A 25379-nucleotide genomic window follows, 5' to 3' on the forward strand; every position below is an offset into this window, starting at 1 on the left:
TTATCTATAGAACTCTCTGGAATATACCTAGAGGAGTTCCCGCAAAAAAAATGGATAAAGTCCTACAAGAATACCAAAGTTCCGAAAGGAACACCTGCGTGTATCGCAGTGGACGTTATGCCCCGGAAAATCACGCCTTCAAGTCCAGGCAGGGTCATCCGGAGCTCAAGCAGAATCATAACGAGTAATAAAAAGTTTTCGATACTGATCCAGCAGAAAATAAATATCTGTTGAACAGTTAGTTTTCATAGGAAAAGTATGTTAAAAATGAGAATGAGTAGCTTGATGTTACAGCGTTGTAACGTCACGCTACTAATTCCCATTTTTAACATAGGGTAGGTAATCAAAATTTGAACCAAATTGCGGCTTTCTGAAGCAGTGCAAATTTTAAGTGATTTTTTCTCCCACATGGAAATAATTTACTACGGCAAAATCGTATGTACATGAAAGCCACGGGTATAAGCTTTCTGTTAAATGGTAAAAAGTTTGTATTTGCACCGAATTTCATTGAAATATTTGATTTTTCATCAACAATGATTTTAATCTTAATTTGAACCATCGTAATCAAAATTTGAACCAATTTAAATCTTAATTTGAACTACTGGCGGCAGCAGCTCGAGTAACTCACAAAACAGCCAATTCCATGCTAAACAATGAAAAATCACATGAATCTGCTAATTCTCATACCCATTTTTCTTTAGGCAGTGGAATCTCAACTCAGAATGTTCGAAATTCTTTAGGAATTTGGAAACTAAATTTGGATTTTTTCATCCCCCAAGAGTAAACAAAGCAACCACTAGCGCAATCTACAGGCCAACACTAGAAGCTCACCCCCGTTTACTAGTTCAAATTTAGATTACAAATGGTTCAACTTAAGATAACATTCTCCAAGTAAGAATCACTTAAATTTGATAATTTTATGACAAATAATGCGGAATATTATTCGGTTGGTCGATTCTACGATAAATAAGCTTTCATTTGACGTGTTAACATATTGCGTGTACAATGCATTAGCTGTACGAGTGCACCGAAAATGTACTTTCTCTTGGGGGAAATGGGTGAAATCACAGTGATTTTTCAATTGCCTGTTTTCCATGACAAAAGCGCTTTTTTTCAATGCTTTCAAAGTCCATGTTATCAGGTTATATTACAGAAAGCTGTTTAACATCTTTTTCGGGACAATATTTGCCTGAAAAGTACGTCGTTTTAATGAATTTTGAAATGGTTCAAATTAAGATTATAATTTGACTAGTTCAAAGTTTGATTTCTTACCCTAATTTTCCAATGAAAACTAACTGTTCAACAGATTAAACTTATTGGGAATTCTATAAGGAATCCGAATATGCAAAAATATTTGAGGGTTTACGGTCGAATTTACGAGAAATAGTAAAACCATAGATAGAATACTAAAACTTCTGACCAAAAAGGCGTCAACACGTTGTAGCTTCAAGGTAGAATGTGACAAATACAAAAACACAACATGTCATGTAAAAATATACAACCATGAGATTCGCTGTGGTACAATTGGGTTTTGACAGCGGGATAGCGCGGACGTCAACCACGAATAGATGAGCCGTAGTCCACATGAATTTGACATGTTTGGGAAATTGACACTTTTGGGCACTCTGACAGATCTGGGATGTGCACGACATTTGCGAATTAGTCATTACCATAAGTTATTACTTAAGTAAAACGTGTAAAACTAGCAAAAGGTTACCAAAATTTTGGCGTGCAATCGTTCGAAATTACACGACAACGCGGAGATAGCAAATAAATCAGTAAGAAATTGTGTAATGCATCAATTTTCAGCACAAACCATTTTAAACGTGTTTTTGTTGTGAGCTACGGGGATTCTGCCTTTTGCTGCCCCCCTGGGTTTTGACCATTTTTATCACATCCCACACCACTGTTGTACGCGACTCATTGCTTGCACGCAAAGCAATAAACAAAACAACGCACATGATCACTCCACCGAAGCACAGCGTCGCGAGACGTTGAGAAAGAGAGCCAGAGAAAACACTGACTGGCGTGCACCGAGAAAAATTTCTACTCAATGACTGAGTTGGCCTTACTCAGAAATCGAAAAATCCTTTGTTTTCTTACTCAGTTTCGGCTAAAAGTGGGACAACCCATTGGCAATGGGTTGTCCCACTTTTAACGGAAACTGAGTAAGAAAACAAAGGATTTTTCGATTTCTGAGTAAGACCAACTCAACCACTGAGTAGAAATTTTTCCCTGTGTGGTACTGCCGATGACGATGATAATGATGATGGCATTCCTTCCGCTCGCTCGCCCCATCCCTTCGCCGACAAAGACCAACGAATCGACCAATCCAACCAATCAGCGCACGGGAAATAGTGGCGTGATGTTTACGTCACCATGTTTCACTGCTTTGCGGAGTCACCCGACGCACATGGTGATTCAATGATCGCGGAGAGCGAGAGCGCAAACCGCGGAGGAACACGTCGCGAGAGAAACTTGCTTCCACCACGCGAGAAGAAATTTTTCCCGCAACGAACTTTCTACGATTCGGTTTTGCACTAAATTTCACCGATAATCCTACGATCCAAATATCCCTGTTTTACCGTTAAGCTTTGATCACTCACTTTATCACTACAGATTGCGACCGAAACGGTACACTGATAACAGTAATAATTTCATTGATAAACACGTCCCGTTATCTTTCAAGCGCATATCGATTCGACGACTGCTTTTTACTTTGTGGTGGCGCTTTCGCGGGTATCGATTTTTGATTCTTTTCTTTTTTCTCCCTTTTGTTTTGTGCTGGCCTTCCGCACCCCACTGTTAAAAGTATGAGCGGCATCCAAGCCATGAACATTCTACACGAAAAATCGAGACTATCTATTTTTTTGGGTTTATAGTGGTCTGCACACACTAAAACTGCTCAGCACTAAAATCTGGCGTTCGATTTGAATACACTGAACGGAAACACCCTTGGGGCAAGACACTGTGCTGGAGAGTACATTTTCCGTCACAGAGTTGCTCAGAATTTCTCCGGATTGCTCCCGTTTTCACATAAGTGTTGCCTGATTTATCGCAAAATCAAAACAATGTTGCCCGATATCTCACTTTTCTTGCAGTTTTAGGGGTGTTTTTCAACAAATTTCGTCGATCATTGGTGGAAAGTGTTACTCAGAATATCTCAGAGTTACTCTCGTTTGCACAGTGTCTTGCCCCTAGACTCTACCCATATTTGGATGAAAAAAATAATAAACTTCACAACAAATGCAAAGTCGAAGTCAACCTGTCGGGTGGTCGAATTATTCTTGTTATTTTTATATGACTCTCGTATATTAAATATTATTGCGTAATTATGTATATTTCAATTATACATTATTACCTCGTAAAATTAACGGTTTCGTATTCTCCGTTGAAATCCGTTTCAACAGATTTTACTAACTGATTTGGAATATCAAAACGGTTACTGTGGAGAGCCGAACCACATCCAATATTCTGGTAAGTTTTGTTATTTCTGTTTATGCATAGAAGGTAAATTAGAACTTTTCTATTTGATAATTCTAGTGTCGCTAGTTGAAGTTTTTGTTCCGGAAAGATAGTCACGGAACGCGCTCAATGGGTCGACGAGAAGGAATCAGAGACGTACTTAGAATAAACGACTGAGATCCGGAAGATGAGCTCCGGAATGTGCATGAGGAAGTTTTCAAGGAGAAACTGTTCGATCGCTCGACTGTGGAATGTTTTTTTTTTTTTTTTTTAATTTCTTTGTATTTGTGAATTTTAACTTATTGCTAATTCTTCACACACTGTGGAATGTCGTGAATCCTCTGTATCAAATCAATCAGTGCTGCCCAAGAGCGACGTTCCTTTATCGCCAGTGCCATGATGTTTTTCGACGTCAGGAACATTACTGCAAAGAAGCGAAAGTTCATCGAGATAATGACCACAGACAAACAGACGTAACTTTTAGAGGAAATGCTTCAGAAATTATTGCCCGGTGTCATTTTCATGAGCCCACTGCCACCTGTTGGTAGAACCGCGCGAGACACTGTCGGCCATGATGGATTTTGATTTGACATTTATCTAACACGCACACTACTACACAAATAGCCTGTAGTTTTCGTTTGCATCATTCAGCAACGTGTACACTGCCAAACGTCAAAGCGATCGAACACTAGCACCTCTGGTGGAAGGATCGCGTAAATCAAATGAAATTTGAATTGATCGTTAAATGCATGTACCAAGCCGTTTTGAAGAGTGTTACGTCTGTTTGTCTGTGTAATGACTATTTCAACTGCGATGAAGTCCTACTAGAAAAAGAAGATGTCCAATATCGGGAAGGATTCTCCGAGAACTGTTCCGTCCGAGCGTAGCTGATGTCGCCTGTATCCAGCTACCGGAGATTTTTATTTAAATGGTTAGTGTTGTGTTTGTGTTCTTCTTGGGGCAAGACACTCTGCTGGAGAGTACATTTTCCTTCACAGTGTTGCTCAGAATTCCTCCGGATTGCTCCCGTTTTTGCTTTGGCGTTGGGCATGGTGCACTAATTACGTAACGCAAAAATTTGCCATTCCAGACCCCCTCCCTCCCCCCATGTAACGCTTTTTGTATGAAAAGCCAAAAATATTTGTATGGATCGTAACGCTAAGCGAGCCTCCCCTCCTCCCCCTATAGCGTTACGTAATTTGTGTACGATCCCTTGCCTGATTCATCGCAAAATCAAAACAATATTGCCCGATATCTCGCCTTTCTTGCAGTTTTAGGGGTGTTTCTCAACCAATTTCGTCGATCATTAGTGAAAAGAGTTGCTCAGAATTTCTCAGAGTAACTCTCGTTTGCACAGTGTCTTGCCCCTAGGTGTTCTTGTAAAATAAAATGTGATGTTTATTTGTTTCTATTTTTGATGTACTTAATATTTATGAATCATCTGAAATCTATCGAAATATTTAAAAAAAAAATAGCAAACATTTACCCATATACGAGTAAAAATATTCTACCCACATATGAGTAAAGTGGCTTTACCTATGTTTGAGTAAAGCCGCATTACCCATAAAATGCGAATGTGCACTTTTCATCAATTATGTGTAAACTTCACCCATATTTGGGTAAACTGACCTTAGCTCAGTGACCTCATAATGCATAATTTTCATACCACTCATAAAATGTGTAAAAGTTACACATCCACAAAATCTGCACGTACACTATTCTAGATGCGAAATTGCTATATTTTTTGGTTCGCCAAGGTCACTAGTAAACCTAGCTGCCTAGATTGCCATACAAAAAAATACAACTTTAACGATTTTGTGGAAGCAGGAGCAGCTTTTGTGAATGTGTAACTCTTACACACACGCTAAAACCACCTAAAACCGCTCAGCACCTAGAATGTGTAAGCCCTACTCATAAGTGCATAATTTCCCGACCACACAAAAATGTGTAACAGTTACATATTCTCAAAAACAGCTCGCCCAAGTAACCACGAAGCCGTATATAAGTGCATCAATTTTGCCATATATTGATAATTAAAATTGTGAATATTGCGATTTTTTTTTCGACTTAGACTTTGATGCAAAAAATTTCGTCGTACTCATATTTCGCTCTCGATTTCGCTGTCACTCTCAGTCGCAGGGTTTTTGCAACTCGCCCGATAATGTGACAGTTTTCGCCGGCCGTCTCAATGTTTACCATTATGGCCTTTTGTTCTCGGTCCACCAGCTGGTCATGTTTACACAACAAAACCAGCTGGTTCACCGATGTTTACGTTCATCTTTATTGTTCTCAGCTACCAGCTGTTTATGTTTTCATAACAAAATCAGCTGGTTTCGCCTAAATCGTGGGAAAAAGGCGAAAATGTGCCATAAATGTTAGGTAAGTACCATATTAGGGCGAGTTAAATTTCGTCGCCAAAGTCTGATTATTCGTAAAAAATACAATATAATGCTGCATTACTTTAAACACCTCATTGAAGCAATATTAAAGTCGAAAAGGGCCCCACTAAAATCAAATTAGTGCCACATATTGCAGCACGCTGACAGCCATTGCTAAAGTAACATAAATGCATGTGCTGTACATTTGCATTTGCACATGCTTGATACGTGCAACACGAAAAACCAAAACCAAAATCTATTTTTAGCACCGTTTCATTATCGACGGTACTGATTCCCCCACACATGAATGTTTTGACCATTATTTTTTTTGTCGTCGGGTCGGGAGTCGAACCAGAAGTGTTGAGTTCCATACGCGCTGGCACCTTGGACCGTTTCTGCTGCAGTGATAACAACAGATATTTCATTAACTAACAGGAAACTGTTCTTCTGTCTCAATCATTGCAGTAGAGAGTAAAACGACTATGCCATATGTAATAGAATACAGTAATTTATCACATTCTGATAAACTACTGATTAATACATAATGCATTTTAGAAGATACACACTAAGATCAGCAGATTTTCCGCATCTTTTTACTGAGTTCTCAACAGCAGATTTAACTCGGTACGCTCGGTTGTTTATTTTGCGGATATTCTGTAAATGAGTTACCGAGCTCAGCTAATTAACTGTCAAAAGTTACTGATGCACGGTAAATATCGTTACTGGTGAACGGTAAATACGATTACCGAGTGTACCGAGATAAATCTGCTGTTGAAAACTCAGTAAAAAGATGGAAAAAATACAGAACTCAGTGAAAAAATTACTGAGCTGGAACATCTGAGTCTTAGTGTGTATTTAATCAACATAAGAAAATTAAAACCTCGATTAAAACACCCTTCGCACACTGCTCATATGCTAATTGTGATTTCCATCATTATTGGCATGTGATAGCAGCCTAAAAGGTCATCTCTAAAAAGGTTTTGCTGTCATCGATCGGTGGCTCAAACGGGGATTAAGTTGGTCGGGAGTCGAACCAGAAATGTTAAAGACCGCTAGAGTTGACCGTAAAGTTGTTCAATCTTCTTGATTTCATTTGTTTACCATTAGAGTCAAGCTTTTATAATTGTATTGTTAGAGCAAACTTTGCTAGTTTGTACATTGCCTAGTACATTGCATTTATTCAGTTTTTGCAGTGTTTAATTATTGAATTATCCCGCATAATCACGAACCATACTTGTACTGTTCACCATACTGTTGGCAACTATTTACAACAATAGCTCAATAGTGTGGTAGAACATCCAAAGCAACAATAAGCCAACAGTACCATAAACGGTTTCAACAGTGTGGCAGACGGTTATCGACCAAAAAACAGTATGGGGAATAGGCGGTTAAGTTATGTTACAATAAAAAATCGCCCATTTTCTCGAACAAAAATTTTCGTTTACAGTTTGTCAAAAGGGCTACATACTATCCATTTTTTGCTCAGATCACTGATAAGCAAACAGTTAAAGAACAGTTCTTTATTGTGCAATATGCAAGAATGAACCATATACCATATTGTTCAAATATTGTTTCACAATTCTAGATTCTAGATTTAAATTCAATCAACTTGATATTTTTAGTAACTACTTTCGCAAACAAACAGCTTTCATATCGATTTACAATCAAATAAATTGCAAATTCCAATGAAAACCGTTTACCTATAAAAGCAGTTACTAAGAAATAACAAATTGTTTCACAAAAAAACGCAAACTTACAAATTTTTAGATCACATTTTTAAAATGCGAAAAATAATTTTATTTCTAAAATATGTTTTTTATTATTTGTAGCATGTCAACATCAATGTCTATTCACCGATACATTACTTGCATAGTTGTCCCATGTTGGTAGGGATTCCCATAGAACATTGGACAACTATGCTGCACACGGCAGTTCAATTTAACTCGCTACTCCAGCTTCTCACTGCCTCTCCTGCCTGCATGTTTACTTTTCCGGGTAGCAATCGTTTCGAGGGCCCTTTTCCATGATATTTATTTGCGGCTTCCTGGTTTGGTTGATCCTGTGTGGTGTCCGCTTAATGCTATCGAAACGGGAATCTTTCAACGGGAACACCAGCTGGAGGACGGGAACGGTTCCTGACGGGATGATAAATCGTAGAAAAACAATGAAATATTGTATTTATTCGTTTTTACTACTCGTGAAGGTGAATCAACTTACCTTTTAGCAGCAGTATCCTACGTTAGAATTATGTATGTGGTGCAGCAGCACAATTTTTGAGCAAAAAAACAGCTGCCACTAAACGCGAAAAAAAATGTTTTTTTTTTTATTTTTCTTTTGGCAGCATGACGGCGGCGATGGGATAGTCGGTATGAAAAGAAAAATTACTCACAAATACTGATGTATGCCACTATTTGTCAAACTGTTGAATAAGGGTGCAACAGTATGAATCTCATATGTATGAGTGTGCTGCGCAACGAGAAGCTTGAGCAGCTTGACAAAAGGTGCTCTTACAGTAAAATAATGTTTCATGAGCTACCATCCTCATATCATTTGACAATGTGCAGACACTATCATATATTGTTACTGATTGACATGGATTACTAATACTGTTTTTGATAGTTTGAAACATCTGGCTTTATATTGTTCAACAAAAAAGCGACAGTATGTGATAAGTTAACCCGTAAAAAAAGGAACCAATAAATCTATTGTAAAAACTGAAGAAAACCAGTAGATTCTTATGTTAACAATGGTTTCTATTGTAAATGTATTGTTAGTCACATTTCAAATTTGCATTCGTTGTGACGATTACAATAGGTTTACATTAGATTTTATTGTTACATTATTTTCTATGGGCATACAGTAGATAAACATTAGATTTCATTGTTACAATACTTTCTATATGCCCCTTCAGTAGATTCACTCGGATTCACATTAGATTCCATTGTTATCTTTCAGTTTCACACCAAACCCGATGGCACCCGATGAGTGCCATGGGATTTGGTTGATTTTGCGCAACACTCATATATGTTTGTGTTATGTATTTTAAGCGTGTTTGTTTTGCTCGCACAATCGATTACGGAAGAAGAAAAAATAAAAAATGCTGGAGCCCATTTGTTCGGTTCGGAATTTTCGCGTTGTAGCCGTGCAAATCACCTTTTCGGTTGTATTTCACCGGACCGTGTAACCGTGTCACACCTAAATCGTTTGCGGGTACGTACGGCTGGGAATTGGTAAGTTTCGGGGCCCGGAAAATCGAGTTATCTGACCAGTTCGAAATCGCCTAATTCAACTCTCTCTACTTCTATTTTCTTTACTATAGGAGCTGGATTTCTTCAAGCGGAACCACTTCATCCAGAGTTACCTTTCGCACCAGCCCATCCTCGCGGCTCGGACATCACGCTTGAGGCACTCCAGGTCACCTTGATGCTGGCGGAAAGGAATGAATGATCTACGCTGCTGGTCTTCAAGGAATCCAAGCGTGGCATCCGGGAACTGATCGAGGGCTTCACTCCCATCACCAAGTTCCGGTTACACCGGGTGTGGATAAACTACTCGGCTGGAGAACTACCGCAGGAGTAAAGGCAAGTTCCTCCATCAAGGGGCAATGTACGAAAGCTCCTTCTAAACCCAGATCCGGCGATGGATGGAGCGGGATCCGGTGATGTTGCCGCAGTGGCATCTACATTGCCACCTACATTTTTTTTTTCGCTTAATAAAGGTTCGTTCAATTACTACCTAACGCTAAATGGGAAGAGAAGGTCGTAGCGCTGTGTTAAACTACATACTCAAAATTTCTTCGCTTTAATCTCAAAATTTTCCATACAAAAGTAGTTACGTGGGAGAGGGGGGTCTAAAACTAAAATGTTTTGTCAAGTAATATTTGAATGAACCCTAACAATTATATATCTTCTTTACACGTATCAATTATTTTTGGAATTACCTAATCTGATAAAGAGTTTTCAGAAGTTCTGTTGAAATTCCTGAAAAAAAATGTGCTAAATTTCTACGGAAACATAAGTGCCATTTCTAGAGAAAGGCTTGACGAAAAGTCATCATTGAACGACGAAAGATTTTGTTTAGGGACCATGCTAAACATAATTTGGAATTTATATTAATAGGAATTGTTCATAAACTGCAACTGTAAATAGGATTTCTCCTGTAAAATGTCCTTACATAGTTAACTAAAAATCGTATTGTGCTTCTAAATTCTTACAAGAACACTGCTAATCTTTCAAGGTACCTAGTTTTATTTATGACAACCGCTTTTTAAATTTTTACTTTAAGAAATTTAAGAATAATCTTTTGCATTTGGATGCTTTGAGGGGTCTTCAAATGTAGGTTCACTCTTTAAGCTTGGAGCGCTTGAATACGTTTGTGTCAAATTTAATAGCTTTCTCATGCGGCAACTATCAAATTTGACACAATCGTATGCTTGTTCTCCGTGCCGTAGTCCGTCGAGTGTCTTGTTACAATAATGGTTAAGCACGCTGTAATGTTACTTTTGTACCTCATCGCCCACTAAATGCAACTACATTAGTGGACTAATAACACTTAGCGCGCTTCGGCACGGTTCCATCATGCAGCTTATAGTGTTGCCACATATAATGTTAGTCTGCTAAACCCAGTTATCTGGCTGGTGGGGCATGGGAGCCTAAGCTTCGACCATTAATGCAATCAGACGTTATTTGAACTATGACATGAGCGATCCGAATATTTGAAGAACTTTCCAAACTATATAGAAGCTTGTGTATGTCAACATATAACGAACTAAATCTATGCAATATTTTGCATTTTAACGCTTCGAACGATCTTCAAGTATAGGTTCAAGTTGTAGTATATAGAGTATTTTAAATGCTACAATACAATAATGGTTAAGCACGCTGTAATGCTACTTTTGTACCTCATCACCCACTAAATGCAACTACATTAGTGGTCTAATAACACTTAGCGCGCTTCGGCACGGTTCCATCATGCCGCTTATAGTGTTGCCACATATAATGTTAGTCTGCTAAACCCAGTTATCTGGCTGGTGGGGCATGGGAGCCTAAGCTTCAACCATCAATGCAATTAAACATTACTCGATTTACAACATAAGTGATCCAAATATTTGATAATTAATCGATCGATCTGTGATTTCGAAATGTAGCTTAACATATACAAGATTCTAGTCCAAATGCATTATGATAGTTCAGTTTCGTTTCATTCAGGATTTGTTCAAGCAGTTTATATTTTTTTGTAAAGTTTAACTTAGAAGTTAAAGTTAGAATTTTCAGTTTCACAATAGAAAACAATTTCCAAACGATTGGATTTAACGTAAAAATAATGCAACACAGAATGTTCTGTATCACAATAGAAAACAATGCCAAAACAATTAAATCTAACGTGGAGCCAATAATACAGTCACTGCTCAAAGCAATACGTTTACCGTACATTTCACTGTTTAGAACAATTAAAAAAAACATAAGAATCTTCTGTATCACAATATAGAAAACATTTCCCAAACGATTGAATCAAATGTGGAACCTGAAATAAAATCACTATTCCAAACAATACGTTTACCGTGCATTTCACTGTTTGAAACAATTCGAAAACATAAGAATCTTCTGTATCACAATAGAAAACAATACTCAAACCATTGAATTCAATGTAAAAACAGTACAAACAGTATGTTCTGCTTCACATTAGAAAACAATTCCAAAACAATTGAATCAAATGTGGAACCAGCAATAAAATCACTGGTCAAAACAATACGTTTACCGTACATTTCACTGTTTGCATTAATTCGAAAACATAAGAATCTTCTGTATCACAATAGAAAACCATTCCTAAACCATTGAATTCAATGTAAAACCACAGTTCACAACAGAATGTTCTTGGCATATTTAACGGTTCAAAACAATACAAATACATAAAAATCTACGGTATATTCCATTCCACGTATCGGCATTAACAACATTTCATTAACATTAGAATTTTCTGTTTTGCGAAAAAAGTTGTATGGAAAAAAGTCTTTTTTTGTATTGTTACGATACTTAACAACCTATACAATTCAATGTGAAATGCTCATTCACATTTGATTCTATTGTCAGAAACATTCGATTCAATTGTTTTTCTATTGTTATTTTAACATTGAATTTTATTGTGAGAGCATTGTTTTCAATGGTTCTGTTACAATAGAATCCTATGTTTTTCTATCGTATTTTTTATCCGGGAACTCCAACTGTTAGATGACATTTACTGTTTGGAACTTAAGACAAACTGTGTTTTTCTATGCGGGATCTTATATCACCTTTTAATAAACCCTAATGTAAAGAAAAATGCAATGCATCATCACATTGATAATGGCAATCAAAAGGATTATTGCATGACAAGTGTGGAATTACTGCATTTCGCATTGCAAAGGTTGATATTCAGTCTAATTCGTGCACTGATATTCTGAATTTAGTTGAAAATCGGAGTTTTCGACTAGCGAAGTTGGATTTTTCTCCAAATCCGTGCGTCGGACCTAACTTCGGAAGTGGTGCGCTGTATAGCAAACCTGGTCCGCTATACAGCGCACCACTTCCGAAGTTAGGTCCGACGCACGGATTTGGAGAAAAATCCAACTTCGCTAGTCGAAAATTCCGGGTTTCAACTGTACGTACAATATAATGCCTGTGGTTACTTGGGCGTACACTCGTCTAGAAGCAAAAGGTCGATAATTTTTTTTGTTCCCCAAGGTCATTAGTAAACCTAGCTAGATTGCCATATAAATTTTTGCGAATTTAACGATTTTGTGGACACAGGAGCTGATTTTGTGAATGTGCAAGGGTTACACATTTTTGGTGTAGTCTGAAATTTTGCACATTAGTGCATAGCGGTGTTAGCGTGCATTTTATGAGTGGTATGGAAATCATGCATTTATCTGAGTCTCGCGGACTGACTCAATATGCTCTCTCAGCGGGAGCCAAACTTCGGGAGCCAAACATTGAAGATGGAGGTTCTGTTAGACCTTGTTGAACCTGTGTGATTGATTGAAGAGTATTGTTATCTACACACCAAATTTCGATTTTTTCGTCCAGCAAAATGAATTGCTGGAACGGTATCAGCAAACGATAGTTTGCCGAAAATTCAGTAACAATAACTGAAAAGCCAGCTCAATTAGAAATTGCTGAAACATCAGCAAAAATGTTGTCAAACACTTAATGTTTTCATGGGTACATTTCGCGCGCATCTGTCTCCAACACAAAGCAAGCAGGAGGAGATGGAAATTTCTTCGAGAAAACTGAAATTTTCCTAGGATTTTTTCTCTGAATCATAATTTAAATGGAATGCGCCACATACACAGAAGGCCCTCCTAGCATCTACTCACCGTTGGCTACCGAAAATCAACTTAAAATTAACATTTCTGATCAATTATTATTTTGATTGAAAAGAAAAAAAAAACAAAAAACTAGGAGTGGGTAATGTCTGAGACATAACCGCAATGTTGACGTAGGACAAAGACTGGAACGAGATTCCGACTTTTATATTTCCATAATACAATGTTTGTTGTTATGATAATACAAATGGTGGACTGATGTGTTGAGTAGAGTTGTTGTGTGATCGCTTTCGCTGAACGCATTCATAACCCAACAAACATTTTTGCTGTATAAGAGTAAAACAAATCACTCTTAAGCTAACTTTAACTCAAGAAGCTGTTATTCAGCTGGTTTGGTTACTTGGAAAGATGTTGACTAGTTCAAGAGTTATTTGGTTTTGAAGAGAAATGGTCAAATTACTGTTCTACGAGAGAATTTTCATCGAGCGGATAAAATTATTAGATAATTGAACGGCGTTGGATAGATCTTTTCAACTAAAGTTTAACGTGAAACTCTTTCGACAATGAGCCATTTTACGAAGTGACAACAATGTTGATGATGATATTGGTTTTCACGGGTTATTGGACGCTACCTTCTGTCAAAATTCATTCATAAAATCGGCTCGTTAAATGGACTATACGTTGTTTTCATCCGGGAAGAACATATTAGTGGCCGATTTCACTATTGGTGAACTACCAAGCTTTCAGTCTGTCGCTTTTAATCATCCGATTCATAACTCTTGAGGAATCATTTTCACTGATCCTGAAAAAGACCATTTATAAAACGGAAGATTTTGGCAAGACAATTGCATGAATTCATCACGCAATGCGATTTTACCCATACTGAATGCGGCCGTTTGCTGTCGTGGATGAGATTCCTGGTGCTGCCACCACGATAGCCGAGAGTCATCGCTGAGTTTGTGTGCTGCTGCCTAGCTGGGAGGTGACATCTCCCTTCTCCTTGACTGATCCAAGGAAAATGACGAAAGATAACAGAGGAAACAGCTGTTATGCCCCTAGATTAGCAGATGAAGCTCCTCCAATTCGGCGGGCTTTCCAGTTTATTCCGTTTGCATGACCCGCCCACATTGTGTCAGATGCTTCAAACGACTAATCAACCGTTCTTTGAGACAATTTCTAATCGAACGGATAAACTAATTGAAGTATTGAATAGTTAAGATCATTTTAATTCGATAAATATTAGAATGAAACAATGATCCAGGCACAATTGTCCGAATAAGATATTGCGCGCAAACCCCAAAATTTTATTCCCACCTTTGGGTTTCCGCGCCGAAGACCCAGCGCCAGATTCGGCGACACAGAGACCCCGCATAATCACAAACTGTAAATGCAACATTTCTCATACTGTAGATGACCATTAGCAATTGTCATTTAACCATATCTCAGACTATCGGAGATAACAGTAAGCTCACCATTCCATGTACATATTTGCAAGTTTGACAAATGGTAACCCGCCAATTTACAGTATGTGGAATAGGCGGTTAAGATAGGTTACCATAAAAAATCGGTCATTTTCCCGAACAAATTTTTCGCAATACAGTAAAGAATATGGTCAATTTACTATCCAGATTTTCAAACAATTCACTGCATAGCAAATGGTTAGAGAACAATTTGACCATAAATTTGTAAGAAAAACGAGTACTGTATACCGTATTGTGTTTATATAGCTATAAACAGTGCATTGTACTGTTTTTTTATTAGTACCATAAAAGAAAACAAAAGAAGAGAACAAATTTAACTATGTATAATGAGTGAATCAATTACTTTTATTCGAGCTTTTATTAACCGTGATAGACTCCATCATCCCTTATGTCTAAATTGAATGTGTCCTAGGACCAACTCCTTCGTAGTTTGTTTCCCGCTCCAGCTTGCACACCGGGTCGCGATGGATGGTTGCTGGATCGTCCGGATGTTGTGTAAATGAAGCGGACGTTGGTCTCCGGTAAGTATGCTGTCGATTAATGCCTCCCGCCGGGTAGAAACCGTTTCCGACTATAAGAGAAGAGTTGTGAGTTGGATGTATGCAACTTTTCTGTCATATTAAGTAGGTACTTACCGCTAACAGCACGTTAGCTGCTGGTCCTGGTACAATGCTCCGATTTACTACGGCAGTTGTTCAAATCCGGGCTCTGAAATGGCTCTGAAACAAAATTGCCCTTTCAGTTGACTGCTTCCAATTTTTTTTTCTTTTTTTTTGATGTTGTCAACACAAGCATCAGTTGATTTTCATTAATTCACGAATACAGATGCGTACAACTATTTGTCACATTGTTCAACTTCAGTGGCATATAGTGAAACGCATGCATGTAGGTGTGTTGCACAGAATATGCACAAACAGTTTGTCATAAGGTGAATTAATATTGCCACCATTAATTGCGAGCTTCCATCTTTATATCCTTCAACAATATCTGCATAGTATAATATGATGTCACTACTTGGTATGGATTGCATAGACCGTGGTATATAGTTGAATGCGTTGCATCTTATATTCTTCGACATAAAAGCAACTATTAGTTATACATTAACAGCAACAGATAGAAGAGATTTACTGTTTGGAGATTAAGGCAAACTGTAAATCTCTATGCGGGACATGACAGCAGTCGCCGGACAGTTGGCAATCCTGATATTTGACGGCGGTCATCCGTTAGTTGCGAGAGTGGATTGTTTTCATTCAAATAGAGCATTTCGCTGAAAATGCACGTGTATTAAGTGAATGTTGACAGATTTCTTGCTGTGTTAGTGTGGAACATAGCGGTTTGCTGCACCGCGGAAGCCGTCGGTGGAAGAAAACGTCATGAAATTCAACGAAGCATCGAAAATGTTCAATGAAAAAAGCAGTAATGCGTTGCTAAATTTCGTGTAGAAAGATTAGTGATCGATTTTGCTGTTGCTGAGCCATCAAGCATTCAACCATTCACTTTTCGAATGCACGACACTTTTACCGATCGATGGAATATATCCGAAAATTATCCGGTTCATAACTCTTAAGGAATAATTTTCTCTGGTCCTGAAAAGGTCCGTTCAAATAACGGTTGATTTTAGAAAGACAATTGAAAATTATCCGCACTGAATGCGGGAAGCCATCGAAAACTGCCGCCGCCTGCTGCCGAGAATGAGATTCCTAGTTCTATCAGATAGATAGTCGAGAGTCGTCGCTGGGTTGGTGCGCAGCTTACCCAGCTGCGGAGGTAACTTCCATTGCCGGGCCCACCGCAGCCGTGATCAGTGGATGAGATTCCTGGTGCTATCACTCGTCGCAGTTGACGTGCTGCTGCGCAGCCGTGGACGTGATATCCTCCTCCACCCTCCCTGACTGATCCAACGAAAATGACGAAAAAAATCAGAGGGAGCATCTTTTATGTCCCTAGATTAGCAGATGAAGCTCCTCCCATTCAGCAGGCTTTCCGGTTTATTTCGATTGCATGACCCGCCCCGCATGCTTCAGACGCTTCAAACGATTTTCGACCAAAAATGAGAAAATTTTTCATTAAACGGATAAAGTAACCAAAATATAGGAAGATTCAGATCATTTTAATTCGAAAAATGCTAGAATTAAACAAGAGATCGTCTTTAAATTACGGCACGCAAAAATTAGTCATTTTCAACCCCTCCTCATCCCTGTCACACTTTTTGTACGGAACCTCTGAAATTTTTGTATGGGTCGTCACACTTTGCTGACCCCTCCCCTTTAAACGTGACGAAATTTATGGACGCTCCCCAATTTTTCACGAAAAATGGTTCTGATAGGACAATGCGTTGCTAAATTCTGGGTGGAACGATTAGTGGCCGGAATTCAATCTTTCATTTCTCGATTGAACCACACTTTTCTCGATTGATGGAATGAAATTATGCATGTCACGCAATGCGTTTTGGTGTTCTCCTTGCTAAATACAGGATGCCACCGAAAACTGGTACGCCGCTTTCTGCCATGGATGAGATTCCTGGTGCTATCCGCACGATAGCCGAGAGTTTTGCGGCTGGGTTGATGTGCCACTGTTCAGATGTGGAGGTGACATCCACCCTGCCTGACTGATCCAACGAAAATGACGAAAGAAATAAGAGGGAACAGCTTTTATGTCCCTAGATTGGCAGATGAAGCTCCTCCCATTCGGCTGGCTTTCCAGTTTATTTCGTTTGCATGTCCCGCCCCGCATGCAACAGACGCTTGAATCGGTTAATCAACCGAGAAATGAGAAAATTTTCATTTAACGAATAAAGTAATCAAAATATTGGAAGATTTAGATAACTTTAATTGGAAAAATGGTTAAATTAAACAATGTTTCACGAAAAATGCTCTGGATAGGATAAAGCGTTGCTAAATTCCTGGTGGAATCATTAGTGGCCGGCATCATTATTGTTGCGGGGCCACCAAGCATACAATTTTTCACTTTTCGGTTGCACCACACTTTTACCGAGCGATGGAATGAAATAATTATCTGATTCACAACTCTTGAGGAATAATTTTCTATGGTCCTGAAAAGAACCGTTTGAATATTGAACGATTTCAGACAGAAAATTGACATGAATTAATCATGCCACGCAATGCGTTTTTAAATTTCTCCGTGCTGAATGCTGAACGCCGTCGAAAATTGGCCCGCCGCTTGCTGCCGTGGATGAGATTAGTGATCGCCCTCACTGTTGCTGAACCACTACCAAGAATTCAATCTCCCACTATTTGGTTTCACTACACTTTCTCGGTCGATGCAGGAAATTTATCCAATTAACTCTCTAGGAAGCATTTTCGAAGAAATTGAAATCAATTCATCATGCCACGCAATGCGTGTTGGATTTCTCCGTGCTGTTTGCTGGAAGCCGTAGAAAATTGTCCCGCCGCTTGATGCCGTGGGTGCGATTCCGGATTTTGCTGCTGCCTCTGCCACCACCGTCGATCAATCCGATGTTCAAACACTTCCTTGGTCTGCCGTGTTAGATGGTTAAAAGGTGAATGCGCAACAGCACCCTTGCCGAAAACCACCGCCACCGAGCCGACACGGCCGTCAAAGAAGAATGACGAAAACGCAAACGAAGAAAGTGGGCAGCTCTCGTTCGATGCGTTCACCTCGAGACGACAAAGACAAATGAGGGAAGATGCGAAGAAGCAGTAGCTTTTATATTCGACGGGAGCATCCAAAATGTGCTCGATCGTGATTGGCTGGAATAAACATGGGTTCACTTTTCCCAATTTTTCAATAGTTTGTTATTGAAAATCAGCAAATGTTAATATTGTACATAATTGGTGTAAAGATTTCCAATCGATTGGAGCCAAAATTTTGAAAATTCAACGAGAAATGGCTGAGTTATTAACGCTCAAAATCTCCACTTCAAACGTAACGCGGCCGATTTCTGAAAATTTAGAATGACACCCGGTATAGAAAAGAGAGACGTAGTCCTACGTCAAAAAAATCGGCCAGACTTCAGCTCGGACAAAAATGCTGAACGACCAGCAAAGCAAGCTGTCATAACGTATTACTGAAAAATCAGCAAGAAATATTTTGCTGGATGGATTGCTGGTTTTACAGCATGTCAAAAACCAGCAAATTTTTGCTGTTTTCCAGCGAAATAAAAATAGTGTGTAGGTGCTGCGGATATAATCAAAATTGTTGTCACGATGTCTCCATTTGCCGCTGTCAAGCCGTTGGACAGCGAGGAGAAAGAGAAACATTGTTTTGAGCCTATTTTAGCTAATTTTGTAACAATTATCCATCAAAATTCCAATAGCGAATGGAATTAATATGTTTAAAAAACGCAAAAATATGTAAACTACGCAGCAGTGTGTTGTTTCCTCGCTCTCCAACTCGCAATGTTGTCAAAAACAAAGAATAAGCTACATAGCTGATAATGTCCGTGAGAGATGCCAAATTTGGGTGTTTTGCCGTTTACCCAAAAGTGGGTTTATTTCAACCCACTAGGGTACTTTGAAAGTCAACGCTGGGTAGATGGATTGCAATTTTCTGCAGGACATGGCAGATTCGTACAGAGGCTCACTGTCATATATAAATACTTAAAAAAACCCTCACACCACACTGAAATAAATTTTGTTGTCGTTTCCACCGAATCCATGGTAGAACTAAGAACTGTACCAACAATTTTCAACCGAATGCAAAATTCTGTTAATTGTACTGAAACATTGTCAATATTACCATGCGTGAAGTACCATTGACTAAAAACATTCTTGATGTTACTATTTTGACATTGTATTTTTGACCATGTTTATCTAAGACGCGCAACATTCAAGTCTACATGGTCGAAATTACAATGCCCAAATAATAGAACCAATAATGTTTTTAGTCAACAGTAATACACGCATGGTAATATTGACAATGTTTCAGTGCAATTAACAGAATTTTGCATTCGGTTGAAAATTGTTGGTACAGTTCTTAATTCTACCATGGATTCGGTGGAAACGACGACAAAATTTATTTCAGTGCATGCATCTTGTCATGCATCACACCATGATTCACGTAATTTTCGAATGTGCCCTAATGAGTCAGAAAAAAAACAAAATTCATTTAGTGAACAAAGTGTTCACCCGTGACAAAGCTGCTAATCATCATCGTCATTAGTTTGTTTTGGGCATGTCAGGTTGAGGTTAGTCAAAAGGAAACCTTCCCCATCGGAAAGTCGCACTTTTCGCAGTTTCTAAAAAACTAGTGATTATCTGATCGGAGGAAACCTCGCAGGCAGCACCGACACACAGTCATCGAGAGCGCTAGCGTATTGTTCCACGGGACAAAAGAATGGTATTTTACTTCACAAGCAATGTCGTCCAACCGCCGGTGACCCTCTTCATGGGGATTGATAAGTATGAAAGTAAGGGACCGAATCCTGTCGCTTTTCGGATTGTCTTTGACGCTTTGTTATAGTTAGGAGGTTTACGATGGCGGTTTATTCTCTGTTCCAGATGAAGAGCTGATCAAATGGGGCTGGCCGGAAGATGTTTGGTTTCATGTGGATAAGGTGTCCTCAGCGCACGTATATCTGCGACTGGCACCGGTAAGTTGATTTTCCTAGAAGTTGTTTACTCTTTGAAATGAAACTTGTTCAGCCATGAACTTCATATGAATCTTTCGACAGGGACAATCACTGGACGACGTTCCGGCGACCGTGCTGGAAGATGCCTGCCAGCTGGTCAAAGCTAACAGTATTAATGGCAACAAGATGAACAACATCGATATCGTCTACACAATGTGGGAAAACCTCAAGAAGACTCCGGCCATGGAGGTGGGTCAGGTGGCGTTCCACAAGGACAAAGAGGTCCGCAAGATGCGCGTCGAGAAGCGTGTCAACGAGATCGTGAACCGGCTGAATAAAACCAAACGCGAAGAGCATCCGGACTTCCGGGCGGAACGTGAGAAGCGCGATGCCGACGAACGGGCGGACAAGAAGCGCGCGGCTCGGGATGTCCGCGAGAAGGAGAAGGAGGAGGAAAAGCGACGGAAGGAGGAAGCGGAAATGAGAAGCTACAACTCGCTGATGAAGTCGGAGAACATGACTAGCAACTACGACGCTGGGAACGATTCGGATGAGTTCATGTAAGAAAATTGGGCTGAATTTCGATGAAAAACAATATAAATTATAAAAATGTGATTACATTTTTTCTTTGCATTTCGTGACTAGCACGAGTACCTATACTGGATCGAATCCGAATGTCCTTTATGCACTATCGCTGATCCCTGCTGCGCATCAGAGCTGCACATTGACGGCTGCTAGTGCGTCCACAATCCACTGTGGAACCTGACCATCCGGGAAGCGTTCTTTCATATACGATTGGACGAATTGTGGGAAAGTGTCAGCTTTGATATTCTCTCGCATTTCGTTCATCAGTTTAAGCTGAAAACAACCATTTGATTGATTTTAACGATGTGTAAAGTGATCTCGGGGACAAATCTCCGATGTAGTTCTAGACCTGGCATATATAATAAATATATATATATATATATATATACATCGAAAGACTAGAAAGGTTTGCGAGTAGGGTTTGTTTATCGATGCCTGATGTAGGTACCGGATGCCAATTCAAACTACTCAAAACATGATGTTATCCACTTACCTGGAATGCCACATTGTGAATACTAATGATACTGCAGGCCACCGGTTCCACCGTAACAACATGATGCAGATACGACCGGGTGTACGTCTTGCAGGTTGAACATTCACAGCCTTCCTCTATTGGTCTCATGTCGGTTTTAAAACTTTGCTGTTTCAAATTCATCTGTCCTCGCCGCGTCAACGCACAGCCGAATCTGGCCGTCCTAGTAGGATACACACAATCGAACATATCGATTCCCAGCGCCACGCAAACCACCAAATCCGCGGCGAATCCAACCCCCATCAGGTACCGGGGCTTGTTCTCCGGAAGCAGATCCGTGCACAAATGCACCGTCCTCCAGAACTCGTCTTTGCTTTCGCCTCCGCTCAGCCCGCCAACCGCGTATCCTCGGGTATTCCTCTTGTTCAATTCTGCCGCACAGACCTTCCGCAGCTCCGGCTGCAGCCCACCCTGGACAATCGGAAATATACTTTGCTCGTCATCCCGGGCGTGGGCGGAAATGCTCCGGTCCAACCAGCGAATCGTCCGGTGCATCGCTTCCTCTACCCTCGGCCCGGTAGTCGTGGTCTTCACCACATCGTCCAACTGCATCATAATGTCCGCCCCGATGGCGTTCTGGATCTCCATCGAGCGCTCCGGCGTCAGCATGCACTGGCTCTTATCGTATGGAGATTCAAATTTCACACCCTCTTCGGTTATCTCCGCCAGCTGAAGCAGCGAAACCATCTGGAAGCCACCGGAATCCGTCAACAGCGCCTTTGGCCATCCCATGAACTGGTGCAGTCCACCGACTTTCTTCAACACCTCCGTCCCGGGTCGCATACCCAGATGGTAAGTGTTTCCCAGCATTATCTGACAGCCCAAGTTCAGGATCTGATCCGGAAGCAGCCCTTTCAGGGTACCCTACAACAAAAACCACTCAAACATTATCCAACCACAACCAACCAGTGTACCAACCTGCGTTCCAACGGGCATAAACACCGGCGTGTCGACATCACTGTGCCTCAGGCTCATCACTCCGACGCGGGCTTTGGTCGTGGAGCACTTTGCTTCCACCCGGTACCGCAGTGGTGGGTGATCTACTTGAGGCGTATCCTCCATGTCTTCGGCGACCATTGACTGCTCACAATTATTGGTTCCCGTTGTAGATATGTGTTTCCTGTTTCCAGATAACAGTTGATTTCCTAGGGATATCACAACTGGTCGACGGGCTGTGTTGGACAACGGCAGCATAACCTTTTGCGTAAGAGTGCGCCTCCCAACAGATGGATACCGGCGAACTGACGCGCGGACGATCGACCGGCCGTGGTGAAGAACCAATCAAAACACACGCGCTTGACGGCGACGGACTTGCACGCAGATTTGATGACGGTGTTCATTTGGTTCATCGTTGCCCCTGTGTAAAATTGATGGAGGTTCGTTTGGAAAGGAGTGCTCAATTTTCGCAATAGAGTTAATATTAATAATAAACTATAGAGGAAGAATGTCGCTGGCGTCGCTGCCGAAACATCTCTTGCTGGCGGAGATAGGCCGGGCTATAAGTGTCAAAGCGAAAAAGTATGCAGTTTGACAGATAGATACCCGACATGTTTGCGAGTTTATTAACTCTATTATTTTCGCACGCCGTCATTCTTTACACAGTTATTGAAATATGCACAAAAATGAGTACACTGAACCAAAACCCTCGCGGTGAATTGGCTTTTTAAGCGGTGATGAGATCCCATATTCTGAATCTGCATGCCAAACTGAGCCGAAATCCAAATTTACATGAATTTTTGGTGCCCGGGAACCTATTTAAAATTCAATTTGAAGTTTGTATGGGAGCGATTTGTCAAATCACCCCTCGTCGCATTTTGTACTGCGCGGAGCTGTCAAGCAGTTGCCCAGCTGTCAAAAGGTGATTTCAAAAAACTGCTTTGAAATTGATTTTAGGTATAAAAATGAAGTGGGCTGCAAAACGGTGAGTCGATAAGGAGAGCGTCCAATATAGCTCTGGTCCTAGGATCTGCTTCTTATCAGATTTCTCCACTATAATTTTCATTCATTTTCTATAAGAAACCCTCACCGGAATTGCCATTCAAAACCTAACCGAACAAAAATATTTAATCTAATATTCAGTGTTTCCCTAAGTATTATAATGTATACTATTGGCAGGGCCGGATCTAAGGGGGGGCGGGGGGGCCCGGGCCCCGGGCCCCCACATTTTAGGGGCCCCCACAAAAACCTTTTTTGGTTGCTAACACTAGCTTTATTTTGCATATTACTCAAGTACTGTACTGAAAATAAGGAAAAACAATTTTGGTCATCTCTCCGAGGGGCCTCCACATGTCCTCGGGCCCCGGGCCCCCACAATCCTTAATCCGGGCCTGACTATTGGAAAAAACATAAATTCGTTCCCGAAATATGAATAGAAAAAAGTCGTCCCGAAAGGGTTAAAACAATCAATTTTGTTGTTATTTCATAGCAGTACGCAGTATTTAGTTGAAACAACAAATTATCCAGTTTGTTTCAAACTGAAATGGTGGATTTAATACAACAAAATTACAGTTTGACACATCTTTTTTTCCAGTTTGTAGTTGAACAAGCATGTTTGTTGATTCAAACCAAATTTATATTTCTCCGTGTAGTTATTTTCCAGTTTCACTTCCATTAAAGATAAATGCTTATTGATCCATAACTAACTAGTATTATTGATTGTTGATGCTCTGTTCACGGATGGAAATTCGCACAGGAAATGGTGGAGGTGGAACTGTAACATGTCATGACATTTTCCATCCCTGGTACCGTCGCTTAAGATTCCAGTACACAGGAGGCCGTATGAATAAAGTGCCCCACACAATGCATACGTTTGCGTGTGCGTGACAGTAGTTTGACAGATTTCCCATGGAAAAACTGTCAAAAAAACGCAAACCTCGACGGAACGGACGCTATGTGTTCCAGGCTTAAAGCTGAGTAAACACTCTTCTCTAATAAGATTCACAGAGATTTGCTCCACGGCTTCACATAGATTTAGTAAAGAGCTGTAAAGAGTATTTACTCAGCTTTATTCATATGACCTAGGGAGATCGCAGTAGTCTGTGCGCGCGGACGGTTGTGTTTTTGAATCACCTGTCACGTTTTCCTTCGATTGCGCGTTTATTTCAGTAGATGAAATGGCTGACAAAAAGAAAAATATCAGTGAAGTTCCAAGTTGCGTTTTGTATGTAAGATTTCGTAGGCCGTCGTGCTCTCGCTGGTGTTCGGTTCGGATGAAAAACTTACATGTTTGTGTTGAATCGATGCTCTGCTGCCGTGGGATTGGTGATTCGGCAAGAGCTATGCCACCCGGATCGTGAAAGATTTGATTATTAATTTCCTTAACCGAAAATCCCTTTCCTTGAAGTGTGCCATTTCTAGGGATAGCAATAAACATAGTGCGTGTTTTGAAAGCGTCCTAAATTATCGCGATCGCCATTAAATATCGGTTACATGAAGTATAATCACGAAGTGTTTGGCACATAGCATAAACTGAAAAAGCGTTTTGAAGATACATGAGTGACGTGTGTGTTAAGTTTTAGTGCCTGAAGACAACTGCGACGTAAACTAATAATGCTACAATGAAACTGCAAGTGCACAGGGACTTTCAAATAACCATTTTTTTGGTTGATGTGTTATACCCAAGTAACCACAAGCATTATAACATTGCACGAATTAGACTGAATATTAACTTTTGCAATGCGAAATGCAGTAATTCCACACTTGTCATGCAATAATCCTTTAGATTGGCATTATCAGTGTGATGATGCATTGCATTTTTCTTTACATTCGGGTTTATTAAAAGGTGATATAAGATAATTCAATAATTCAACACTGCAAAAACTGAATAAATGCAATGTACAAACTAGCAAAGTTTGCTCTAACAATACAATTATAAAAGCTTGACTCTAATGGTAAACAAATAAAATCAAGAAGATTGAACAACTTTACGGTCAACTCTAGCGGTCTTCAACATTTCTGGTTCGACTACCGACCAACTGATTCCCCGTTTGAGCCACCGATCGACGACAGCAAAACCTATTTAGAGATGAATTTTTCTGTTTTCTGTAGGCTGCTATCACATACCAATAACGATGGAAATCACAATTAG

At 40.0% G+C, this 25379-nt stretch overlaps 3 protein-coding genes and 1 long non-coding RNA gene across 5 annotated transcripts in view; 2 read left to right on the forward strand and 2 right to left on the reverse strand.

The window, feature by feature from the left end:
• Nucleotides 1-2732, reverse strand: part of LOC115253916 (long-chain-fatty-acid--CoA ligase 4) — a 113216-nt gene extending 110484 nt beyond the window's left edge. The window contains exon 1 of one of the 2 annotated variants that reach the window (XM_062856934.1): nucleotides 2607-2732. The gene's annotated coding sequence lies outside the window, so the exon portion shown is untranslated. Of the gene's footprint in view, nucleotides 1-2585 lie in introns of both variants that reach the window. The other variant, XM_062856935.1, reaches the window with a different exon arrangement.
• Nucleotides 2733-8576: 5844 nt separating this feature from the next.
• LOC115269822 (uncharacterized) lies at nucleotides 8577-11393 on the forward strand. Its single transcript, XR_003898982.2, has 2 exons — nucleotides 8577-9073; nucleotides 9163-11393. It is a non-coding gene; the product is annotated as an uncharacterized LOC115269822 (long non-coding RNA).
• Nucleotides 11394-19784: 8391 nt separating this feature from the next.
• LOC109410905 (coiled-coil domain-containing protein 25) lies at nucleotides 19785-20816 on the forward strand. Its single transcript, XM_019684422.3, has 3 exons — nucleotides 19785-20013; nucleotides 20105-20196; nucleotides 20278-20816. Exons 1-3 carry the CDS (start codon nucleotides 19941-19943, stop codon nucleotides 20737-20739), a joined length of 627 nt encoding a protein of 208 aa, XP_019539967.3. The 5' UTR covers nucleotides 19785-19940; the 3' UTR covers nucleotides 20740-20816.
• On the reverse strand, nucleotides 20751-22595 carry LOC109411099 (queuine tRNA-ribosyltransferase catalytic subunit). Its single transcript, XM_019684548.3, has 3 exons — nucleotides 22211-22595; nucleotides 21254-22156; nucleotides 20751-21033 (listed from the first exon to the last, which is right to left on the reverse strand). The coding sequence occupies exons 1-3, from the start codon at nucleotides 22484-22486 to the stop codon at nucleotides 20887-20889; spliced, it is 1326 nt and encodes a 441-aa protein (XP_019540093.3). The 5' UTR covers nucleotides 22487-22595; the 3' UTR covers nucleotides 20751-20886.
• Between the last annotated feature and the right edge of the window lie 2784 nt (nucleotides 22596-25379).

Source organism: Aedes albopictus, chromosome 3 (genome assembly GCF_035046485.1).
Source record: "Aedes albopictus strain Foshan chromosome 3, AalbF5, whole genome shotgun sequence".
NCBI classification, from domain to species: Eukaryota; Metazoa; Arthropoda; class Insecta; order Diptera; family Culicidae; genus Aedes; species Aedes albopictus.

What these genes read in the sequence shown, in the direction of transcription:
- LOC109411099 (XM_019684548.3), bottom strand. Translation starts at nt 22,486, where the DNA reads ATGCTGCCGTTGTCCAACACAGCCCGTCGACCAGTTGTGATATCCCTA. An exon ending in TTATGCCCGTTGGAACGCAG is followed by an intron (nt 22,157 to 22,210) that starts GTTGGTACACTG and finishes TTTTTGTTGTAG; the next exon opens with GGTACCCTGAAAGGGCTGCT. An exon ending in TTCACAATGTGGCATTCCAG is followed by an intron (nt 21,034 to 21,253) that starts GTAAGTGGATAA and finishes GGTTGTTTTCAG; the next exon opens with CTTAAACTGATGAACGAAAT.
- LOC109410905 (XM_019684422.3), top strand. Translation starts at nt 19,941, where the DNA reads ATGGTATTTTACTTCACAAGCAATGTCGTCCAACCGCCGGTGACCCTC. An exon ending in GGGGATTGATAAGTATGAAA is followed by an intron (nt 20,014 to 20,104) that starts GTAAGGGACCGA and finishes TCTCTGTTCCAG; the next exon opens with ATGAAGAGCTGATCAAATGG. An exon ending in TATATCTGCGACTGGCACCG is followed by an intron (nt 20,197 to 20,277) that starts GTAAGTTGATTT and finishes ATCTTTCGACAG; the next exon opens with GGACAATCACTGGACGACGT.